General features: G+C 28.6%; 2 protein-coding genes across 4 annotated transcripts in view; one reads left to right on the top strand and one right to left on the bottom strand.

The window, feature by feature from the left end:
* The window catches only part of LOC139094747 (fibrillin-2-like), a 43998-nt gene extending 21086 nt beyond the window's left edge, over nt 1-22912 (top strand). The window contains exons 7-24 of the mRNA XM_070645911.1: nt 3041-3892; nt 5668-5841; nt 5943-6122; nt 6202-6342; nt 6850-7444; nt 8350-8891; nt 9100-9220; nt 10095-10616; nt 10736-10858; nt 12051-12386; nt 12631-12912; nt 13072-13124; nt 13694-13774; nt 15088-15594; nt 15669-15911; nt 16158-16333; nt 22290-22512; nt 22579-22912. Of these exons, the coding sequence (XP_070502012.1) occupies nt 3041-3892; nt 5668-5841; nt 5943-6122; nt 6202-6342; nt 6850-7444; nt 8350-8891; nt 9100-9220; nt 10095-10616; nt 10736-10858; nt 12051-12386; nt 12631-12912; nt 13072-13124; nt 13694-13774; nt 15088-15594; nt 15669-15911; nt 16158-16333; nt 22290-22512; nt 22579-22742 (5315 nt within the window). The 3' untranslated portion in view covers nt 22743-22912. The remainder of the gene's footprint in view (nt 1-3040; nt 3893-5667; nt 5842-5942; nt 6123-6201; nt 6343-6849; nt 7445-8349; nt 8892-9099; nt 9221-10094; nt 10617-10735; nt 10859-12050; nt 12387-12630; nt 12913-13071; nt 13125-13693; nt 13775-15087; nt 15595-15668; nt 15912-16157; nt 16334-22289; nt 22513-22578) is intronic.
* LOC139094244 (melatonin receptor type 1B-B-like) overlaps nt 1-26156 on the bottom strand; it is a 131577-nt gene that overhangs the window by 47944 nt on the left and 57477 nt on the right. The gene's annotated exons all lie outside the window — the stretch shown is intronic.

Below are 26156 nucleotides of genomic sequence, written 5' to 3'. Positions count from 1 at the left end.
CGAAATCTCAACAAAAAAATATATCAGCTCGTTTATAAGGTTAAAATATTTGAAATTATTTCACAAATCCGGATACAATTCAACTTGCAATTTAGTTTACCTATTAAAGCTTTCATATCTATCATATATTAATTCATTAACAACGATAATGTTGATTGAAGTAATTTACATAATTGAAATGGGTGTAATCATTACGTATAAAAGACATATTCTTTCGAGATTAAAATTGACACTAATTTCATGTTTCATTCATATATAATCATCATGAGCACGTGGTTGAATGAGCTTCGAGATGTGAATATTCATATCTATTTTTAAGTAAGAAGATTTTCTATTATTCTCTTCGTTCTCATCATCTTACTATATATCTCATGTTCATTCAATAAAAATGTTTTTGTCTTCTTTCTTTTCTCATTTTCTTGTCTTACATTTTGAATAAGGAAAATGCTGCCACACAATGTGTACACTTAGTTATGCACAAAAGCAAAATCACATACAACATATGCTTTAATGTGAATTAAGAAACAAAAAATGATAAAGAAAGAAGACTAATGGACTGTAAATGCTTCAAAATCTTGATAACTTAATTATTATATTATGAACACCAAGATGAGGTATTTTGAGATTGTACTTTGAAAGCATTAACACATGTTAGACATGATAGGAGAACATGAAGTTTTATACTGGCTAATGTTGCTAGGCATGAACACTTTTAAAGCGAAAATCTTGAGAAGAAACAAATAATTTAGTTGAATTTTATTTAGATTTGAGATCTATTGGTTAGAATTTTTTTAGAAATTTATTCTAAAGCGTAACTGCTGGTAATTGCAGAGTACAGCTTAAATAAAGTAAAAACCTATGCATATTTAAAAAAAGATAAGGAAAAGAAAAAAAGAAATGGAAATTTTATTGAAAGCAGTCGAATAATCGACAAAAAGCTCTATTTAAGAAATTTTGTAATTATATAATATAAAAAATAAAAATATAAAATCTTTTAAAAGGCTTTTAATAAAATTTTTTTATTAAAACCCTTCAAAAATTACTCATTTATAGCCTTTACATATTTAGTTAAATTTCAATAACCACTGTTTTGTCTTGTCTTTGCCAACTCTTGTCTATATATCATGATTTTCTCTTTTCTGCTTTTCTTTTCACCTTGTACTTGAAACTTCATGTACACAAAATAAAGTAAAAAATTACTTGTTAAGTCACTTCAGCACATTTTGGTCCCAGTAATTTATTATTAATTGGTAATAAATAAATGTGAATCAATTCGCAAATCTTGAAAAATCAGTAAGGTGCAAGTCAATTGCTCAGCCTAGAAAACAAGATCCAAAGTCTCTTAAAAGTGATTGTAATAACTCGATGGTACTGAGATGTTAAAATAATCCCTCGATAAAGCCATCTAGGATGTCTAGATAAAAAATTTTTTTCCTCAATCGACTGAACGAAGGAACAAAGTGGACTATTAATCCACTTTTTAATTCCAAACAAGTTTTAAAAATGCGCTAAAATATGTGATATAAAAATAACAGGAACAATGTGAAAGCTGATAATACGGAAAATTAAATCAGAGCTGACATTATTAAATGCAAGAATAAAGAAATTCTCTATCTTGATATTAATCAGTCTTATTAAATGAATTAAACATAACTTTGCTTTATTGAAAATAAAGGAAAAAATCAAAAAGTTTATAGTTTTACGTCTAATAATTCAGAGAAAACTCATCCCTGAACAAAACTAGTAAATGATAAAGAAAATTAAAATAAATTGACAACAATGTGTACCTTTTATCCACATTATTTCTCATTCGCCGTCTCACAGTATAATTCTGTTTGAGTAATAAATTCTCAACTGCTTTATTCTTGCTGGTGCACTCTTCTTTTGTTAAAAGTTAGAAACTAGAAAAACAAATATTTTGTGTGTTCAAATATCTGAATATAATTTAATTGCTATGAAGATTCTTGTGAGTGTTCTGTTTAAACTTTTTGATTTTTTTGCAAAGATGTGTGGATTTTTTTTTTTTTTATTCTTCAAAGAAATAATTTAATTAGGTATTAAAGTATTTAAACGAATAAATTAATTGTTGAGAAATTTCTTTTTATTGGCATTATTACCGTTTTGATCGATTAATCGATTTTTGCTATTTGGAATATAGGAATGCTTATTAAACCTTCTTAACAATTTCTGTTTGGGTTGAAAATTGCAAAGGATTTATTATTGAAATAAACTTGTGGGCTTACCGTAATGATTGTGAAAATAAGATGCACTAGTAAATTTTCTAGGCAGGCTTAATAATTTTAGAAATGATTGTTTTAAACATTGTTGAAGAATTAAAATTTCATGCGATATTCATATTTTTTTTCATCATACAAATTTTCATAATCAAGCGATATTAGATTCAAAGCTTACGCGTATAATACAGAATTGAGATTCATTTATTAGTGAATTACTAATTCAAATGAGCAAGCTCTCTTCAAATATTATTTTTAATTTCCATAATTCTTCATCCTTTCAGTAAATTTTGAATGATGAAACTTAAATAAATCTCATTAAAGTTTATATAAACATAAAAAAGTAATTTGATACTCAAAGCTATTCATTCAACAAAATTCAAAAGAGAAATAAGAATGAAAACTAACAATTGCAGAATGAAATTCACAGTGCATTGTTCTTCATTCACTGCAGAATGAAAGGAACATTAAAAGATTATGTTTGAATAAGAAATCAAGATTCTTTGTATACACTACGATGAGAAAAAATTCCACATTTTGTATCATTTTTACTTTTTTTTGAGGAAGAAAATGAAAGAGGAAAAGGAACTTTGACATGTTTACATTTTTCATAGTGAAACTTACTAACGAGCACTTTAATGATGTTATAACATCGTTTTGAATAAAAAAATCACACTTTTTCCCTTAACAAGTTCCGCTTCTTCAGTGTACACATTGAGTCATTTCAAGAAGAAGTTTACTAGATGAGTACACAGAATACAGCATAAAAAATTGTTAAAACTTTTTTCTTCTCTTCTCATTGACAGATATAAACGAGTGCTTGGAAAATCCATCAATATGTGGAGAAAATAAATGTGAAAATTCATACGGTACTTACACATGTCTTGAGCCTTCCACAACTAGTACCACGACCGCGGAGCCATCAACAACAATTTCATTCACTGAAGAATCTATTGAGTATAATAGGATAACGGAAAATGAAAATGAGAATGAAGAAGAATCCAATGAAGTGACTGATCGAAATGAGAAAATTGAAAGTCAAGTTGAATCTGATCTAGATGATGAAGAAAATGATAGACAAAAAATGATAGAAAATAGACGAAAAACATCATCAACAGAATCAGATGCCGATGACGAAAATGAGGATAATGACGAAAATGATGACGATGACGAAGACGAAAGTGGTAAGATTAAATCAGAAATAGAAGAAAACGTCGACACAGAAATCAATAAAATACCTGAAGCACCATCAAGACGAGAGGAAAAGAACGAAGAAGAGAAAAATGAAATCGAAAGTGAAAAGGTACGACAACTTGAAGAGGATTTGGACGAGGAAAACACAACTGAAACACATGAGACTATTGGTAATGAAATTCTGGAGGCAGTTCACATCTCTCATTCAACACCTGAGTCAGAAGAATCAACAATCACACCAGATTCATCATTACATATTCAACCGACAACAATAACGCATCATTATGCGGTTAGTGAAACTGAAAATGAATCTGTTGAGAATTCAGTTAATGAGAATGATGAGGATGAATTGGACCGAGAAGAGGAATATACCCGAATGCATCATCAATCTTCGACTGTCAAATTAGATCGACGAGATGAATGCGATGATGGATTGCGTTTAGACGACACTGGAAACTGTATTGGTAAGTGTCTATATTGATGAAGATAAAGCACATTATCTATGTACAGCCCCCTATTTCAAGAACGAAAGAAAAATATTTTCGTTGTGGTTGAGGATAAGTATTATATTAAATTACATAGTATGAACAAAAAAGCGGGAAGGACAGAACTTTTTTTCTGCTCCACAAAAGCCGTCAGATTTTTTCTGTATAAGCAAATCTCTTTGAGTTATAAATCTTTTTTATTTTAGCAATGAACAAATGTCCAATTAATGGTTAGAAAATTTAATAATTAATGGCCAGTAATTTAGCATGAGCTCATTTAATTAAAACCTTTACCGTTACGTACGTGTGGCTGAAAGATATTATTAACTACACCCAGTGGTTAGCCATTTGAAATATGCTAATAAAATGTCATAAAGTTTTACCGCTGTTTTTTGGTTAGTAGGATGCCTTTCTAAATTAATAGTACTTTTTATCCTTTGGCTTTATCGTATCTTGATTGCAAATTGATTTAAGGGATTTTCTTCTTCTTCATAGAAAATCGTTTGAATTTTGTGATATCTTTCCGAGAATGCAATATTTGACTTGATACCTTTTGAGACTAAAGATATTAAATCTTGGAGAAAGTTCTTGAATTAGAAAAATTAATTACATTATTATAAAGTCACTTTGAGTTTCTACTCATTCATTTAATGAGACATTTAAATAATTTTTCCTTCTCAGGAGTAATCAGACTTAGTGATTAGATTAAGCCTATTAAATAATGAAAAGTACACTTAATTATAATCAACAACTGGTTGATTTTTTGGTACTTATAATGAGATAAATGAATCAACATGATCTCATTTAAGTGAAATCTGAGCTTTTTTTGTTCAATATTATGATTCAATTTACCTAATGGTTTAGAAGTATTTTTTTATTGACTTGTTAGTAGATTTCTATTTTAAATTGCTATCATTATTTTTATAAACACTCCTAAAATTCTCAAAATATATTAAAAAATTATTTTCTACAGCAGTTGATAGTAATTTCTTTTAAGAACTAAATAAGCACTTCTTGGTATTTTAACCAATAATTAGTAATAATTTTAATTAGGATCATAAAATCACTTCAAGTTTTAAGAAAATTATTTAGAACAAGGCAAAAATCCGTCAAACTATGGCTGAAATTTTATTGAATTCTATTGAAACTAAGATAATAATCGAAATTTTCAAAATTAAATTAGGAATAATAAGTCTATTCTCTTTTATAAAAGTATTTATATAGAAACAAATTTCAGATTCACCCAATTTTTTATTTGAAGAGAATAATACTATTCAATCGATTTATGGCTCTAAACAATGTCAGGTTATCTGAAATTTAATATTTTCACACCTATTTTACTAATTATTTATGTAATCAGTTGACAAACACTTTTATAAAATTTAAAAAATTATTAGTGTTTAAAAAATATTCAACTCAACACTAAAGTAAAACATTTCGGAAAACTTTAGGAGAGAATTTCATTGTTGAATGTTTCAATCTCTCTGTATTATTAAAACCTAAAGCTTTTTTCAATTTTTTGCAACATTGACGAAAGCTTTTAATTTATCTACATATTTGAAAAATATATCAATATTTTATTAATACACATAATACGAATGCTATTAATTTACTTTGTTGACTCAACCACATACACATACACAATTATGCATTCATAAGTAAAAATGCTATGCAAAAACAAGCAAATATATAAATTATATTTACTTTTCATAAATTCAAATTTATATTTACTAAATGTAAACAATATTTGACAGAAATTGATCATGAAAACGAAGATGAAAGAAAAGGCATTGATGATGAAGAGGATGTCGATGAGAATGAGCAGAAGTATAAAGCTGAACAAATTCATATCAGTCAAAAAACAGAAGTAGAGGTAACAACATCAGCAAGCATATATATTAAACCCGAATGTCAACATGTTGATGATGGTAAATATAATAAATTTGTTGATACAACATAATTAATTCATGTCGGTTTCATGATTAATTAAACATAATTAATTTTTGATTACAATAATTTTCCATTAAAGGAGTCGAATGTGACTGCCCTCAGGGATACGAATTGTCCGAAGATGAGAATTTCTGTCAGGATATCAATGAATGTGAAATTTATGAAAATGATGACGAGGAGGATGAAAATGATGATAGAGATGAGAATGGGAATTATCCGCGAGCTACATTTTGTTCACATACATGCACAAATCTCGTAGGTCAGTTATCCTCATTTGATGTTATAACCTACGCAATAAATGTTGTTTTCATGGTTTTATGATTGTTAAAAAATTCCAGGAAGTTTTATGTGCTCTTGTCCGGAAAATTTTCATATTCATAGCGATAAACGTACTTGCATTCGAGATTATTGTGTGGATTTGGCAAACCCAATGTTGAAAAAGGTTCAATGCTCACATGAATGTGTTGACGCTCATGAAGGTAATAATAATTTTACTATTCTGAGAATTATAATGAATTGAAAATGGATGTGCTTTTGAAGTTTATCAAAGATGATAAAATAATATTTGAATGCATAAAAAATTTATATTGATTCATATCTAGATGTAATTATAATTATAAGAAGTCTCTGTTTGCAATGAAAGCAAACAAGGTTTATGGTTACTCTAAAAGAGAATGAATCAAATCAGGTTATATGGAAGAAAAACTTAAAATTCCACTTGAAATTCCCACCTGTTTCTCCTATTCCCGTTCAAACTTTTACTGTTGTATTTTACATAAACGAAAAGCTTTGAATAGAAAGTAATTAATTCGAATTAACAGCCCTTGAGAAACTACGTGTATAAATCAGATTCTATTTTTAAAAATTCGTAGCAATGCCCTCAACTTTTCATTTACAACATTCACATTCATCTGTTTTTCCATTGTTCTCAATTTTCTCTCATTTCATATTCAAAATCCATCTAATGTTATTATCTGTTGCCGTAGGATATTCATGTCGTTGTCCCACTGGATGGATTTTACAGAATGATATGAAAACATGCAAACAACAAATTGAAGATGAACAACATCACATAAAAGGTAAAATTAACGAGGTGGAAGGAAATGAAGGAGAAGATGATTATGATGATAACAATGAGGTCACTTCAATTGTTGAATGCACAATTCATGATCACGAACAGTGTAGCCCAGGCAATTGTGTCATTCAGTCAGCACACGGAAGCAACAGTGAGAGCAAACGATGTCAATGTCCGTCGGGATTTATGTCAAATAATGATAAATGTATCGACATTGACGAATGTATTAGTGAGGAGCACCAGTGTAGTCACGAATGTCATAATACTCATGGAAGTTATCATTGTTCATGCCCAAATGGCTTGACACTGTCAGATGATCGAAAAACATGTATCGACTTTGATGAGTGCTCCCATGGCACTAATATGTGCGGTGATCTCACATGTCAAAATACGTATGGAAGTTATAAGTGCTTATGCGAGAATGGCGAAGATGAGCCTGATGAGTATGGCGAATGTCAAAACCAGCACAAAAGTTTATGTGACAACAATAATGGCGGATGCTCTCAGTGGGTTATTAATAATATCTTTTTACTAATATTTTTTTCTGATCTAGCGCATTTTTTGTGTGGAAAATTTCGGCATTTCTCGATTGGTTTGTGTAAACCCTGTACTTAAAACACAAAATGTTAGACTAAAATAATTAATCTCCAAAGAATGCGAATCAAAGCAGCAACAATTCCCAGAAAATCTCATAATATTATGAACCTTTTATATATTTATTGATTAAAATCGTTAGAAACCTCTTTGATACAACACGTTTTCTTTAAAAACTCAAAGACAATATCAATTCAATAAATAACAATTTAAGTTATTCTTTCATCTTTAAATAAAGCATCTGCTTCCTTTTCTCCACATCAGAAAATCTTCATTGCGGAAATTTTGTTTGAAGTGCTTCTCATACTGTTTAGAATATTTTCTATTGACATATTGACAATATACTAAAAAAATATGAATGGAGGAGTCTTTGAATCCCTTAGGGTAAATAATAAAATTGTTGACTATTCGATCGTGAAGTGTGTGCCTCAGCTATACAATTTATTCGTGCGCAATTTTGCTTGTACTTTAAGAATTAAAGTTTTACGTATGTTTAAGTAGAAATTTGAAGAATTCTTTTTTTTTACCAAAAAAATCTTTGTAGGTCGATGGAATATTTCACTTTTATTCATGGAAGGTTTTAAAACAGCTTTAGGCAGATTTTTTCTTTCGTTTTAAAATTCAATTAGAAAATTTCCCTTAAGAATACGTTGAATAAAATAAAACACTGTCAACCGTAAAATGCGCTAGAATGTCAAAGCCCTTCCAAATAATTTTCATTTCTAATTTATTATCTCTCCAATGTCCATATCCTAACTGAATGAATGAGCAAGTGCAAATATTTCTCTACCAATTTTCATTACTTCTTTTTTTATAGCTCATGCAGAATTCATCACAACAATATAATTTGTGAATGTCCGGATGATATGGACATAAGTGAAGATTTAAAAACATGTGTGAATCTTGACCCCTGTCACATTAATAATGGCGGGTGTTCACATTATTGTGATTCTTTATTGAAGCCCATGTGCTCTTGCCCAACAGGCCATATTCTTGATGATGATGACGGAATGACGTGTAAGGAGAAATTTGAATGTAGTCCTGGATACACGATATCACCGCATGATGGCTCATGTATTGATATTGATGAATGTGATGAGGATCATGATATATGTTTGAATGGTCACTGTGAAAATAAAGAAGGATCTTATACATGTCACTGCCATCAAGGATATGAGTTATCAGAAAACAATAAAACTTGCACTGACATTGACGAGTGTCTTGGTCATCCATGTTCACACAAATGTCTAAATCTACCCGGGACATATCAGTGCTTATGCAGCTATGGTCAAATCTTAATGGCGGATGGACAAACTTGTGGATTTTCTGATTTATGTGACCTAAATAACGGAGACTGTGGTAATGAATAATTAATGATGCCGAAATGAAAAAGTTTTTTTACTCTCTTAACCGTTTTTGTTTGTTTATTTCTTTTTTTTTTTCATTCCTTCTTCGGCTCTTTTTGCCCTTTTAAATAATTTCGTATGACATATTCTGTTCCATAATCTTACCTATGTACACTTATCCCAAATTGAATATAATATTAACAATAAACAACTATACACAGCACATGAATGTGACTTTGTGGACAATAAAGTTTCATGTTCGTGTAGAAAAGGATACAAAGTTGATGATGTCGATGAAAAAAATTGCGTTGATGTGGATGAATGTATGGATAATAATGGCAGGTACTGTGTATACCTAATGACATAACATTAAAATTTACGGGCTTCATCCTATGTTTTCTCGTGTTTTCGCTTAAATTGAATTTTTTATTTATTTATTTATAAATTTTTTGCATGTACACTGTTTATTTATTGGTGTCTATTTTCATATTGGTAATATTTTCGTTTGGGGGTGAATAAAGAAAAATTAGAATTATTGTATTTGTGTAAAAGTTAACATCATTGTCACAATTTTCAAAGAAGATGATTATCTGGAACTTCTTTTATGTGCTAAATTATATGGTTGGAAAACTATAATTTTGAATAATTTTAAATATTGAATAGAGATAAAGGAATCAAGAATTTATTGGTTATTAGTTTGTACTCTAGAATTATAGGAGTGGGTGAAATCCATATAAAATAATTTTTCATTTATAAATTTCGAAATCATGAGTAATATTTAACGCCTACACTTAACGTACTCGAAATAGTTTTTGTAAGCATCCACATATCTCATAAAAGCTTTTTCGTTATTAATTATTCAATTATGCTATTTTAACATATTTTGAGAGTTTTTTAAGTATGGGAGAAAATATGAAGTAAAATGTTGATCCTTTATCTCTGAATTGAAATAAACCATTCCCAAAAAGTTTCAATTATAAATTGTATTTCTACCTACACACAAAAATACGTGATAGCTTATAATCTTCTTCCACATAAAATTGTTATACCATCTACGCACATTACATATAACAATAAAATCGTTCAACGACGATAAATGTCATATTTCATGAAATGAAAAATTTGGCAGCTCTTTATATCCGTTTTAATATTAAATCTTTTCTTTTTAAATTTTTCAATATATAAATTTAATGTTTCATGTTGTGGCACATTTCAGCTGCCAACAGAGGTGTATAAATACCGAAGGTTCATTTTACTGCTCATGCACGGATGGATATGAGCTTAGCAAAAATGGATTCTCATGCATCGACGTGGATGAATGTGTAGAAAATAATGGAAACTGCTCCAATATTTGTATTAATCTTATTGGATCAAAAATGTGCGCTTGTGAGGCAGGTTATACGTTAGATGTGGATAATCACACGTGCTTGGACATTGACGAGTGTCAAAATATGCACGATTGCTCTCACATTTGTATCAATACAGATGGAACGTATGAATGCGACTGTCCCAATGGATATAGACTTGCTCATGATAAATTCAACTGTCATGACATTAATGAATGCGAAGAGGATATGCCGTGCATCAATGGACTTTGTAAAAATACAAACGGCTCCTTTGTATGTGAATGCCATAAAGGTTATGAACTTGCTGACGATGACATAACGTGCATTGATATCGATGAGTGTAATAATATAGACCATGAGTGCAGTCATCATTGCATAAACTTTGCTGGCGGGTACGTATCCTTTACAAAAAAACATCAATATTATTGAATTTCAATGCAAATGTTTGTCAAAGTTCATTTTTCATCGAATTCTTCTCATGTTCTTTATTTGCATATTTGTACACATAAAGCTACAACTGCTCATGTCCAACGGGTATGGAACTGAGTATAGAGGATACTTTGCTATGTCGTGACATCGATGAATGCGAACTTGATTCCCCATGCGAGCATATTTGTGAAAACACTGAAGGAAGGTAAAGAAAATCATGGCCATAAAACATGTACTGCAATGCGATATTGTATTACTATTAATAGCATTCATGTACACTGTGCAAATTTGAAAGAGAGATAAAGGAAGAAAAATCGAAACATTTACTTCAGACTGCTTTTGAAAACAAGATTCTAACTTATCGAAAGTAAATAAAATACTCAATCAGAGTGTGGCTGTCTCAGACTTACTTTTAATTTTCTTCGTAACGTAAATTTTTATTTTAAAATATGTTGAGTTCGAAATACTTTAATTTTTCGACACTCTAATGTCGAAAAACTCGAATTTGAGACGGCTACACTCTGTTCTCAATGACAAAGATTAGAAAGAAGTTGAAAAGATTTCATTCAGATATAATTTCGTTTTATTTAAAACAGTGTTGTTTAAACTGTATTTCTCAGCAAGCTCGGCTATGTTGCAAAATTTATTTAAATTTCAGAAACAAGTAGTTTTGTTGGATAATTTAACACTTTAATTAAATTAATTAATTAGTTTGTCGTAAAATATGAACTGAGGAATGTGTCGCGAAGAAATTTCTTAATCCTACTTGTCTCGTATATCAAAAAAGTTTGGACAACACTGTATTAAAAGTTTCTGAGAATTGAATAAAATCTTTGATCATGTTCAAAGGTTTATTATAGGACTCTTTGATTTATTATTGAATAAGAAATACTTTTATGATTTTTTCTTTCATCTCAATATTTATTGTGGAGGCGCATCCAACGTGGAGTCCTGGCAACTCTGGTTGAGAATAATAATAAATTTGACGCCGAAACAAAATTTACAAATTTGTTTCCAAGTTTTAATGCATTAATGGCATTAAACTCAAAGTTTTCTGTTTCTAGCAACGGAAATTCCTTTCAAACATTTTTAAATTGACAATATAACTGGATACTTTTATGACATCCGTCGAACTATGCACATTATATCAATAATGTGAAATTTTTGCATTCTTTTTACTTCTTGTTTTTGTATATCATATCAAACTACGTGCAAAACATGTTTGAAATTCATCTCCATTGAGTTCTTCTCTTATCTCGTTTGATTTCCTTTCACATTTTAGAAAGCTTTTCAAATATCAAATAAAGAAGAAAATTTTGTAATTTTTGCTCATCCTTTTTCCATCTCTCTCTTTAACACACTTCCTCTTGTTCATTTTATTTCTATTGAAAAAACAGTTTCGTCTGCAAGTGCAATAATGGATATGAACTATCAAATGATGGTACGAGTTGTGTAGATATCGATGAATGTAGATTGAGAATTCATGAATGTGAAGGAGCTTGTACGAATACGGAAGGGAGTTACACATGTTCATGCCCAAAAGACTTAATTCTTGCTGCCGACGGAAAAAGCTGTGAGAATCCTGATCCATGTGCATTGAATAATGGTGGTTGTAGTCAATTATGTGAATTCCATAATAATAACACAGTTTGCTCATGTCGAAGGGGCTTTACGATCGATGAACACGATAGAACACAGTGCAATGATATAAATGAATGTAATAACGAGCACAGGTAATTGAATTTTATCATTTTTTCATGTATACGCATAGAATTTTTTATGACTATTCATTCCGTTGCTGTATGGTTGGAGGAGAAAAATTTACAATTCATACCGTGTTATTATAATAATATAATATTATACGATTCATGCAGTAAACAGTCATAAACAGCAGAAAAACTTTACGTCCGTTTAATTAAATTGTTGCATTTTTGATTCTATTTTATTTTCATGTATCATTTACTATTTTATGTATAGTTGTCAACAGCAGTGTGTGAACATTGTCGGCTCCTATCGTTGTGAATGCTTTTCCGGATTTAAAGCGAAGGAAAATGAGCAGTGCATAGACATTGATGAATGTAAAATAGGAAGCTTCCGTTGTCCACCAACAGCAAATTGCATTAACACGGCCGGTTCATATAAATGCGTTTGTCCCAGTGGTACTAAATTATCACGCGACAAAACCGAATGTATTGAAATCAAAAATGAATGTAAGCCATTAATAGTGAAGAATGGCAATACACGATGTTCACGCTCGAGGTAAGAATGAACTGGAAAAAAATGTGGAAAAATTAATTGTTTTGTTGTTGGTGCTGTGTTGGGCAATAATTTTCAATTTAATTTTCTTTCTTTTGTGTACATTCTGTTGTTCTTCTTGCTGTATTATGCTACATCCATAATTTTTCATTATATTTAAAGGCACAAAACACAGTTATTCTATCGTACAAAATGCGCAATTTCATGTGACAAAGGTTTGTAAGAAATTTATGTGAAATTGGTTTTGCCTTCTTTCTTTTTTTTCTTTTTACCTCAATAAATGTTCAATTTTCCGTAAGACCGATTATAATCAATGAAAAAATAAACGAGTTTGAAATCATTTGTGGATTGGAGAATTGAAATGCATTTATGCATGATATTTTAACGGCCAATTTCACTAAAAGAAAGATGGATTTGAAAGATAGAAATATTTTTAAAATTATTGATGTTTGGTATTTCTAAATTTTTTTCTTTCTTAAGAAATCCATTAGATAATCTTTAATTTTTATAATAAATATTTTAGGAGCAGAGTTAAAAAAAATTAAAGATATTGAAAAATGGTAAAACTTTCATAACATTCATAAGCTAGCTACCACAAAATGCGTTCTTCACATCACATGCTCACACAAGAAATGCTAGGATTCCATTCTTCTTTATCTTCGCATTTAAGTGGTTGATTCTATTTTTCAAAAGCATTGAACGAGAAAGAAGGCAAAAAAACTGAACAATAGATTCACTCAAATTGCTACAACTTGATTTTTTCTTTTCTTTCCCATACTAAAAGGATACAAATTACATGGACCATCGATTAAGCATTGTAATGGAACGGGACATTGGGACGATTATGGGAATCCGATTTGTATGCGTAAGTATCCTTGTGAATTCGTTCATTGCCATCATAACTTTTTGACTTTTTATTCTCTTCTGAACTCTTTTCTATTCTACTTTATCTCAATAATCTTTATTTTTTTCTTTCCTTATTTTATTAATGGTTCATTATTAAATATTTTATTCCGTACTATCCTCTCGATATAATACCTACTGCTTACTTAAATGAATGATTGAGGTAAACTCAATAAATATTCTTTTTATTTAATCTCTCGAGAAATTGACTTCGATGTTAAATAAACTTTACTATAAACAGGAAAATGATGATGGAATGCAATGCACTGAGTAAAAAAATCTACAAACTCAAAGTTTTTATCTGAAATTTAAACAACAAGGAAATCAAACAAACTTGTTGTCTATTTTTTATAGGTACAGTAGAATAATCCCCCACCAAGTATGGTGGGAAGATTTTAATTTAACGATTGGTCGGGCTTTTATTGAGTTTTATATACAATAGTAACAATCAAAGTTTCACAAATTTTGTAATGACACAGAGAAGGACTGATGAACAAATGACTTGAATTATATTATTAATGGAAAATTTATCTTTAGTAAACTATTAACCGTATTTAATTTTAAACTTGAATCCGTATTAACTACCTGGATTTTTAAACTAAAAATTTAATATTTTTCGAACAGACAAGAAGAATACTCATGATATAAGAGCATACTCTATTATATTTATGAAGTATAAGTGAAAATATTAGCTAAGAGCAAACTCATTTAGGTGAGTGTGTTGATTGTTTGTTAGGGGTTCGAGAAGAAATTCTCATTAAGGTTAAAAAAGCTTCAATAATTTATTTCCTACTTTGATTTTCATTTTTGATTGAATTCGTTTCAAATCAAAAACTTTTCCAATTTTCCAAACGCATCCAGTAATTTCATAGTTAAAATTAGGGAATGATTGTCAAGTGAAAATTGATTTTCTTTCCAGTTTATGAAGCTTTTATCAAAATAAAATTTTTTTTCAAGAGAATTAAATTTTAATTAATTTTAGTGGCGACTAAAATAATCTCCATGTAAGATTATTTTCGATACAAAATTTTAGAAAATTTCATCAATACATTTTCTCAGTGTATATTTTTACATGTTCATGAGCTTTATTGTATTGCAAGACATTATTGAAGAGAATAAGAATGAATGGTTTATTGTACAATAAATTTGAACATATTTGTACAATATTAACATCTTTTTTTTCACTCCTATATACAAAATTTCATATGATAGTTCATATTTTAAGAATGAGCAAAGAAAATAATTTGTTTTTCAAACCACTTTACGTTCATCTAGCTCTTGCATGTCCTCGTCTATTGAAGCCAGAATATGGAACAATTTTACCAACAAATTGCATGTATGGTGATACATTTGCTGGGGAACGATGCTTCCTACATTGTCCAACTGGATATAAGGCATTAGGTAAACGAGTGGCCATATGTAATAGTAATCTTGAATGGCAACCAAATGCCGAGCTTCAATGCATTCCGGTTAGATCATCAAACGTTCAACTAACATCACAGCTTCAGCAGAAACACAAAGTCCAACATTATTCAGTACGACCGACAATAAAATGTCCAGAAGATATGACAATTGTCAAACCGAAAAACCACGAAACAATATTAGTTCGAATAGAAAAGCCAGAGACAAATGTGGATTGGGATTTGTATGTTGATTCACAGCCACTATGGGGTAAGAAATTAGAAGCAACATTGTCAACTGGTGCAACTGAAGTCACATTTAGAGCAAGAAGTCCACATAATAATTTGTTCGACATGTGTCGTGTTATTGTAAATGTCATTGGTATGAGAAATATTTTTTTTTTCGATTTCTATTAAATTTTCAATTATTATTCTCCCATTGTGGTCATTTTACAGATCCAGTTCCACCTACTGTTACATATTGTCCGGAACCTTTCATCGTTCATCTCAATCCATATGAAACATCACGTTCTATACATTGGAAGGAGCCATCATTTGAAAGCAAACATCCCTTCAAGCATGTTTTCAAATCGAAAGTGCCTGGACATACTTTTGGTGCTGGAACTCATGTAATCACGTATATAGCCACAGCACAGGAAGGATTAACAGCAAAATGTACTTTTAGAATAACTGTGAAAGGTACTGCTTCGTGACATACAATGTTGAATAACATATTTATATATCAAAATGAAAGCTATGGCTAGAGCGCATAGTTCTAAAATGCAGATTTATTTTTAGTTATGATTTCGCTAAAAAGATGTTTTACTGTAAAATTTGATGTTTCTCCTTTATATCTTATCATATTGACAATTGTCCCAAACAAGATTTATCCTATACGATATTTTTAAAACTAGCAAATAATTTCAAATGTTCTTATTTTTCCAGCGGCACATGAATCACAGAATCCAATTCAGAGGATTTCATTAGAGACAAACTCGATATCGGAAAGCTATGATAATCAAAAGCATCAGCACAACAAACCTCATCATCGCATGGATAACCATAAATCGTATTTAATATGTCCTGGTAAATCATCGATTGAAATAAACACAAATCAACCAGTAAGTATTAACATTTATATCAATAATCCCACAAACCGTAACTCTAATCAACATGAAACACATCAAACGAACAACAAAAATGCCAGCGACGAGGTTTATTTGCGAATTGTGGAGAAAGAGTTTAATAAAAATCATGCAAATAACATTCATCACAATCAACATCAACATCATTATCATAAAATTAATGCTTATTATTATAATAAATTAATAACGAATTACGTCGACAATACTTTAAGTGCCTCGGATGACGAGAAAAATATTATTGACAATAAAGTGAGACGAGGCAACAATAAAAATAATTTAATTATGAATAACAAGTATAATAGTAATGATCATAATAACAATAATAATAACAAGAATGTTGAAAATGAAAATGTGAAACATATTATTAATATTTATCATTGGATTGTGCATTCAACAACAGATGAGTTTGTTTCAAGTGAAAAACAAAGAAAAAGTGAGCATAATTCAACAGCATAGAAACACCATCGAAATGATGTTAAAAAGCAAAATAGAACTTGAACAAGAAGTTGAAATTCATAGAGAGTAAATGAACGAAAATAAAAATAAACAATGATAGAGCTCTTATGGGAGGAAGAACGAGCAAGGATATTCTATCTATCTCCTTATTTGTCTATTTGTTCAAATGTTCAACATGAGAATGAATAAAAGGATTCGTCTAAAAATACATATTAAGAATAACATAGAGGAAAAATGTTTAGAACTTTGAAAGAAGCATAAGAAGATTTGGGAGATTCTATAGAATAATTCGCATTTTCAAAATAACTTTACTCTTTGATATGTTTTTAAATACGATTTTTGTGAATTATTCAATTAAATTTTTTTTTCCATGAATATATCAATAGAATAAATAAGATATTAGTCTATAGTTCAAAAACAATAGTGACTAAAATCTTACCCGAGGAAACAAAAATGTTAATTTTTTATCAAAAAAATTCTGAATTTTCAAATAATCTTCAGTGTGTGTGTGTGTGTGTAGAATAATAGAAAGAAGTAGTGAAAAAAGGCAACAGTCAAAATTCTCTTGTCAATTATAAATTTCAAAGATAGGAAATACTGCAGAAACATTTTATAGTTGTTCTGTGCTGACTAAAATGATGATATAAAACCTGTTTTTATTATGCTTATCTATTTTTATTTTATAAAATGATATTTTTATTCTGATAAATTTCATTTCTACTACTGCATTTTTCCCGATGAGTGATTCAAAAAAAAAAAACTTTATGCACAAAAAAGTTTTATCCTTTTTATGGTGAAAAATTGAGATTGAAAAACAAAACTGTTTCATGCTGAATGTGATGAATGAACATTTTGTTCTCTACTCCCATGTTGAGCATTTTCATTTTATTTTATGATTTTTTTTTCTCCAATAAAAGTTGAAGTACCTACAAATTATTTTCAGATTTTATTTTATTCTGCTTTATAATTATGTTGAATTTTTTTAACACTGTTTCAAGTTCATATAAAATTCATGAAATGAATGTTCACGTCATGAAGTCTGTTATTCCGTATATCTTTAAATTTCAATGTAATTAACCACTTCCACAAGACGTGGAAATTCATCTGTTTTTAAATTAAATTTTTATTTGTAGTAATGCCTAGAGTTGTCAATTATTTGGGTTTTTACTATTTGTACAAATACCAAATACCCAAATATCGAGACCCCCAAATATTGTACAAATACCAAATATTTTCAAAAGTATGGATATGACCCTAAAAACATTTGAGTTTTCAAAAAAATTTGTATATTCATGCTTAGTGTACAATTAGTAATAACAATCCACTTAGAAGTAATGAAATTAATTGTTTTCCAAAAAATAATAATAAAAAATGACTAAAATGTTAACTTCTCTTCAATTATATGATTAGGAAATTTCGACTTAAAACATTCTATGCAAAGAAGGTTCGTTCAACACTTGTTGACGTAGATTGAATGGACTTCAATGAAATATACCGCACCTTTAGCTTCTCAGTCCTGTTTTTTAGTATTTTTGAGTAATTTAATGTCTAATTCTAAGTCTATTGATGACTCCAGCCATTCTAATCAAAGGACATGAAGTGCGATTTTCTAACTCTTCGTCTTGTCTTTCAAAACCACAACATGTGTTAAATTTTTGTAATCACTGGAAATTTAATCAAAACAATGTTCAAAAATTCTAAAAAAGTATTTCAAAATTTTATACTTGAAGATTTTCGGGAAAAATTTCATACTTGCTTTACATTTTACTCTTATATTGTTAGATAAAAATTATTTGGTTCGCAAATACAAATTATTTGGTGACCCAAATAGTTTCAAAATGGACCAAATACCCAAATATTGGTATTTGTAATTGACAACCCTACTAATGCCTAAGTTTTCATTAAATTCCTATCGTTTCATCTAATTTACTGCAGATTCTTGTCATAAGTTATTTTTAAATTCCAGGTTCTTTTTCTTGACAAAATTTCCAATCCTTGAAACTCTTCATATCCGGATCAATTGTTTATTTTAATTTAATTAATTTTAATGTTCATGCCTTATTTATTTAAATTAACATTGATTTTGTTAATCTTTGTTTTATCAACACACACCGAAGCACAATAACAAATAAAAATGCTGCTCAAACTTTATAACTGTGATTTAGTGTTAATTAAAATAATTACTTTTTCAATTTGTGCGAATGCCATACAAAAATAATAATATGATAAAACTTAATACTGTAAAATGTAACAAAGCGCAATTTTTCTCGCTCTTAATTAATATTGCCAAATTAAAAAATCATCAAATTCTTGGAAATTTTAATATTTTTCTGATCAATTCAATTTTTAAATGTATTCTCAAAATGTATGCACCTTTTTAATTTAAAACACATCATAGTTAAAAAGGCATTAATGTTAAAACAAAGTTCCATCACTTAATTCACATTCAAACTCAAAGCGTTCCAATAATATGTCAAGAAATAGGTATATTTTAAAATAAATTTCATTTATAAAATAAATAAAACTTTAAAATTAACTAGAAGCAAAATTTATCCAAAAGCCCACGATTTCCACAAAAATATGCTAAAAATTAAAAATTCTAACTGTATATTTTAATTTATGTTTTATGTATTATATTACAATTGTATAAAAAAATCTCAATAAAATGAGACATTTTGTTTTTATTGTTTGTGCCTAATGATTGTTTTGGGAAAGTTTAATTTAATTTTTATTTTTGTTTATCCTTTTCTAATTTAATTAATATACCTAACGAGAGTTTTTTTTAAATTAAAAACATTTAAATTTTTTAATAAATTTTTAATTATTAAATAAAACAAACTCAATAAAAGTTTTCTAATCAAATTGTAAAATAACTAACTCATAATAGAAGGATATTTTCTTCCATATCATACATATTTCAGAAGAAAGGAATATTGAAGAAGGGTTTGAGTGCTGGGTTGACAAGTTTTAAAAATTTCGGTCAATAATTACAGATTTTTTTGCAAATCTGATGATCGTAGTTTAAATTATTAAATAAGCTTAAAGTCGTTGGATTTATTTCAAAATGCAACAAATGCATAATATTTTAAATAAGTTTCCTGGCCCATAAAAGATTTTCTTATATCATTAGAAACCAAAAATAATTCCCATAATGTGACAAATGCATAATTTTAATTGAAAGAAACAAGTACCAAAATTCATAAATGATTAATTTCGAATATTCATTTCCATTGGACGTTCTAGCATTTAACCTACAAACATGATATGATTTCTATGCTTTGACTAATTACAATGAATTTCAAAATACCAACATACATGCACAGACATTCATACATTCAATGTAGATAAATTTTAATTCATTTGATACCCAATAAATTTTTAATTACTCAAGGCTTTGAAATGAACGAAATTGAAAATTGAAATTTGATTTTCGTGATAAATTGGAAAAAGATTCTCCATTTCAATTTTTACTATTTGACATCGCATTTTCAATTTTTAATGAGTTTGCAAAAGTATCATTTCGATACAATCTGCGATTCAATGTGGAGCAATTATTTGCTTTTAAGTACCTATTTCCATCTCGATTGTCATTTTCGGGTCAAAAATTTATTTTCGATTGCTCCATTCAATTTAGGAAAATTAGGAATGAAAAGTTTATATAGATTTAAAATTACGTCATCAGTTTTCAATCTAGGGATTTGAGCATATTTTAGATCAGCGATTAGTTTTTTAATAACAAATAATTATTGGTTTTGTCATTTAACAATCTTTTACAATTCAAATTTTCTAATGGCTTTGAAAAATTCATACAACATTTGCAATGAATACCGAAATGTCAATACTGAGAAATTTTGAGAATTTTCAATCCTCTTATTCAGTATTTCAATTTAAAACTGATTTTTTTTACAGAAAAAAGTTCAATCTTATTTAAACATTTTCTTTGGCTTTATTTATTGATTAAAAATTAAAAATCTTGACTAAATGTATAAAAACGAATTAAATCATTCACACACTTGTAATAACTAATTGCATTTATACATAAAGTTAAAACTCAAAAACAAATTATTAGCAAAAACAGATTCAAGTCGTTTTTATTGAAAAGCTATTTATCAACAAATTAACAGCATTGTTTTAGTTTATAAAGTTTGAAAACGCTCAAATATGACGGGATTAGCCCCGAATGTGAAATCCTGGTACATATTTTTATATATTAACCCAATGGCTGCCGATGGTTTTTATTTTTCGAAATTATTTCTTATTCCTCGTAATGAAAATATTTATTTCAAATATACAATGACAGTAGAAAAATATTTTCTCTTTTAAATGCTAATTTATCACTGAATTTAAGATTTATTTGATATTAATTAGTTCATTTTTGTGATTTAAGGAGATTTATCGCATAATTTATTTCCATCTGCCATTTTTGTTTGTAAACAAACATTTTATTTACAAATTTGCAAAATATGAAAATTTGCGTAAATTTTGTTAATTTGAAGCTTGATGATGATTAAAAGCATTTATTTAGACGATTTTTTGCAAGTAGCAAGTCAACTAAAAACTTATGTTTGTTATTCAAACTGTTCTCTAAATGAAATACTAGGATTCTGTGCCATATTTGCAAAGCTTTTAGGAATAACAGGCTCGGAATTGCACTTTAGCCGATTTCTTAGCTAATCGGCTAAACAATCAGTTAAAGCCAAATTTAGGGCTTATTAGACCTATAAGCTTAGCAAAAATGACTGAGAATCCTAGTATTTCATGTAGAGAACAATTGAACTGTGGTGTTAAAATGGTCGTGTCTAATTATCTAAATAACAATTTTTTTAAAATTATTTTAATAGCCAATATATTGGTAAAATTTTATTACTTCAAGAGTTCTGACCAAAAGTAATCCATACTAACTTCGGCAAAAATAGAACTGATGTAAATAGTTTCCTGTTTTAATGAGACTCATTTGTCTAACTTATCTCTAAATAATTAGTTGATGTGATAACAAAAATCTCCCAATGCTACAGACTCTTAAAAAAAGGTCCACAAGCAATAAAGATTCTTTTTAGTATTTCAAGTAAGTTTGAAACAATTTCGAAGATTTTTTTGTCTGATTTAATACGGCAATAAAATGCGTTCCGTTTTGTGCTAAATCACGGGGTTCGCTTTCATCTCTCTTCATATTTCGTAAAACAATTAAATTTTATTTTGCCTAAAAGCGTTCGCAAACACGAGTAATGAACAAAAGTGAGGAAAAACTTTTTACGTTAATTCTCATGAAAGAAGCAGGGAAGGAAATTGAAAATGTTTTCAATTAACGACATGGAAGAAAAAAAAATTGAGCAGGGTTTGAGAACTTTTTTCGGTCCATTTTTGTTATTTCCGTCAAATTACAAAACACAAGAAACTGAAAATTATTATTTCATAAGAAATTAAATAAGAAAATTTCCCTTCCTTAATTTCCTTCTTCTTACTACAATTAAATTAGTGGCACTTACCTCGAGGTTGTGTAATCAAAAATGTCAAGGTACATCGGAAAATTCATAATAATGATCAACAACAGCAGCAGAGAGAGCATCATCAAAATCAACAACATTCTCCTCATCAACTAAGAAAGCATCAACAAAATCCTCAGGCAACTACACACAGGCAGCATCCAACGGGGAGACAATTGAATGAAGAATTTACACAAGCTAAGAATAAACTGAGACGTAAGCAATATTTTGCCTTTATAATTTCAATTTAATTTATATTTATGTTCATTAAATTTTCTGCAGAGAATAGATTGAGATATTATTCATCATGGGATACACAGAGACAACGTCAACAACAGGAGCTTGCAGCTCAGAAACAACAACAGACAATTCAACATCACCCACACAGACATCATCATCAGCAGCAATTATATCATACTTATGCACCAGCTGCACATTGGGACTAGAAAAAAAAAAAATGCACTGCAATGACGCGCTTAAATTACAAAAACTAATGCGATTTAAAATGAGATGGAAAAAATATTCATAACATTAACAAAAAATTTTTCTTTTTTATAATACTTCATGTAACGTAATACCTCAAATTATATAAATAAAGTTTCCTTTTTTACTGAAATCATTTACGATGTGAATTACTCAATGGCAGCTTTTTTGAGCTCCTTTTTCTCATCTACATATATTTTCGTTCTAAATTGAATTTCAAGTATTTCATTATACTTAAGGGACGATCTTTAAAAGACTCTACCAGACGATGTTTTTGTTCTGTTCTTTTATGATTTTGATGCACTTCTGATGAGAATCTGAGTTAGTGAATGAAATTCATTTAATCTTGTTGATTAGAAAATATTAAGGAATCCTTCATCAATAAAACCAAAAAATTTCCACAAACAATTTTTCTTTGAAAATATTTTGAAATTTACCGTTTTTTGATATCAAAAAAATTTCTGCTGTATCCAAGGAAGGTGGAAAAGATGTATCAATATTACTCGAATTTGGCTGATTATTTATAAACGTCAAGATCTCTTAGACACAGGTAAACAAAATAAACTGATTTTAAAAGTTTAGAAAAAATATATATACATATATAATATATATATATATATATATATATATATATTTCACAGTAATTATATTTTCATTTTAATTTTCGGCTGGAACGCGAGATCTCAGCAAACTGACATCGTTAAGAACTCTCGGCCTGTTTCACTAAAGTGGATTATCCTCGATTTCGGATTATCCACTTCAGTTTTTTGTAAATATCTCAAGCAATTTAAGAGTAATAATGTGACCTAGTCGTGACAATTCTATATATTTTGAATTTCGTTGATCTTTAACATGTATTAATTATACAATTTTTCAGTCAAATCTAGTAGATTCACCGGAATAATTACGATAAATTTGTCAAAAATTGAGAACTCAAAATTCCAAATATACGAAAATATAGGTTTAAGTGTAATCTACAAGTACCACATAGTATATCTTTGAAAACTCTTAAAATGTCAGAGATATTCTAAAAAAACTGAAGTGGATAATCCGAAATTGAGGTTAATCCACTTTAGTGAAACAGGCCGTCTGGTTTTTTTCATTAGTTCAGTTCCATAAAGTTATTGCGGCAACGGCCATTAAAAAATCTTGAAACATTGTCTAAATACTATAATTAATGAAATTTTGTTTTCAATACAAAACGTGAACAATATTTGACGGGAAAATTTTGAATTTTGCAAAAGCGTTAGAAATTTTGAATTTCAGAAAAAAAGTAATTGTATAAAAATGAAAATTTTAAAAAAATATTTACAGAAAGCAAAAATACCTTATTTATTTAGAATAAGAAATTTCATCATTGTTTCTTAACAGTAATCTATTCATGATAAATAGGGTTTTCAATACCGGTATCGAAATACCGGTATACCGAAATTATTTGAAAACCGAAATACCGGTATCAAAGATTTTTTGAATACCGGTATTCTCGGTATGGAAAAATGTAGGGAAAATTTTAATATGTTTAGTAAATTTCAGATAACTTTTCAAAATTTTTCTATTAAATTAAACGAAACTATTTGAAACTCCAAATAGTCCATAAAAAATCGTCAAAAATATTATTTACACTCATTAATTGTCAAATTACGTGCTAAACTTAACATATGAATTTTATATTGAACCATTATTTGGAAATTTTGTTTTAACTGATTTTAGTTTTCATTATTAAAAAATGATGCGTAATATTATTTCTGAGTGTTATTTCTGATAAGTTAAAACTAGTCATCGAGTGCACATTAACTTGCTATTAGTTAGTTATAACAAATTTTTGTTTGCTTAGAGTTGGTTCATTTTTTTGCAATTATAAACCTATTCATATGAACATGTGAAAAATAGGTCCAATAATATCGAAAAATTTGTCCTTTCATATGGAAAACTTTAAAGTTTTTCTAAAAAGGAATCAATTTTTTAAGGTTTTTTACATACTTAAAATTATATTTTGAAGTGGTTTGAAGATTTATTAAAGATTTTAATAAACGGAAAAATGTCAAAAACACAAAATTTCACCAATTTCGTGACCTGAGACAGCAATTTTGTCCGAATTTCGATTACCGGTATGATACCGGTATTGAGATTTTTCAATACCGAATTACCGGTATTCAGAATTCGGTTCGGTATTGAAATCCCTAATGATAAATGACGAGACTTGAAAAACAAGAATTTTAATTAATTCATGTTTTGTATGAGAATAAAAATTTGGAGCGCCGGCTTAATAAAATTTCAAGGATTTATATGTTGCTTCTAATCGCTTTTAATGGAAAAAAATTAAATCTTAAATGTTAAATTTTCGTTGCCAATATCTTAACTTACTTAAACAAACGCGTGTTGGTAAATAATAATAATAAAACAAATAGAGAAATAAATTGCCATAGAATGTTCAAAATACCATCAATACATATAAAAATGTATGCGCTATATGGTACTAAATGTTGAACGCCTAAAAGCTTCGCACTTTTTCTGTTGCTTTATAATATGTGTACGTACTGGATTTACACAGCATTAAAATTTGTAGTCGACAACATTTAATGTAAACTGATTCCATAAATATTCTATGTTAAAAATGGAATCAAATTTAAATATCATCTCAGTAGACTTTGCATAAAATATATTTAATAAATTTTTCAAATCAAGAAAAAAAAAATGTCTGGAAAAATTTCAAAATCTGCAGTGAAAATTGAAGAAGTAACATATGATCATCATGGCTACAAATTGGACGATCCATCATTAAAAGGATTAAATCGGTATTTTAATAATTCAACAATTCGTGGAAGAGCAAATGTCGCTGCAACAACAATTGGATTGATTTTTGGTTTTGTGATTCTCAACAAAATGAAAAAACTTTTTGGCACAAGTTATGAAAAAAATCCATTAGATAAAACTCAAATTTAAATTTGGATTAAACAAGAAAAACTTTCATGATCTTTAACGAAGTAAAAAGGAGAGAAAAATAAAAAAAATGCATAAACCTGAAGCATTTACCTTTAAAAAATAAAGTGAAAACATCTTTTTCCTTCATCATCATTTTCATGTTTCAGACTTAATCTTTTAATGTATTTCAGTGCACATTCCTGATAAGATTTTATAAAGGAAAACGAAAGAAGCAAAAACTATATTTGAATATTTCACTCATTTTGTTTGCAATAAAGGTAAAAGCATTTTCTAAGCTTCTTTGGATGGAAGCCATAACGAGAAAGGGATTTTCTACAAATGTGCATTAATATTATACATTTATATTTTAATGTGGCAGTGTAATAAGATTTTAAATACATTCTCATTTAAAAAAAAAACAACAACTTTAAAATTAAACTTCATTTAATAAAAGT

The sequence above is a fragment of the Chironomus tepperi genome, unplaced genomic scaffold, assembly GCF_022539635.2.
Source record: "Chironomus tepperi strain 1889 unplaced genomic scaffold, CSIRO-AGI_Ctep_v1 contig_354, whole genome shotgun sequence".
Taxonomy (NCBI): domain Eukaryota; kingdom Metazoa; phylum Arthropoda; class Insecta; order Diptera; family Chironomidae; genus Chironomus; species Chironomus tepperi.
Note: the sequence above shows the minus strand (reverse complement) of the source record. Positions and strands in the feature narration are given on the sequence as shown.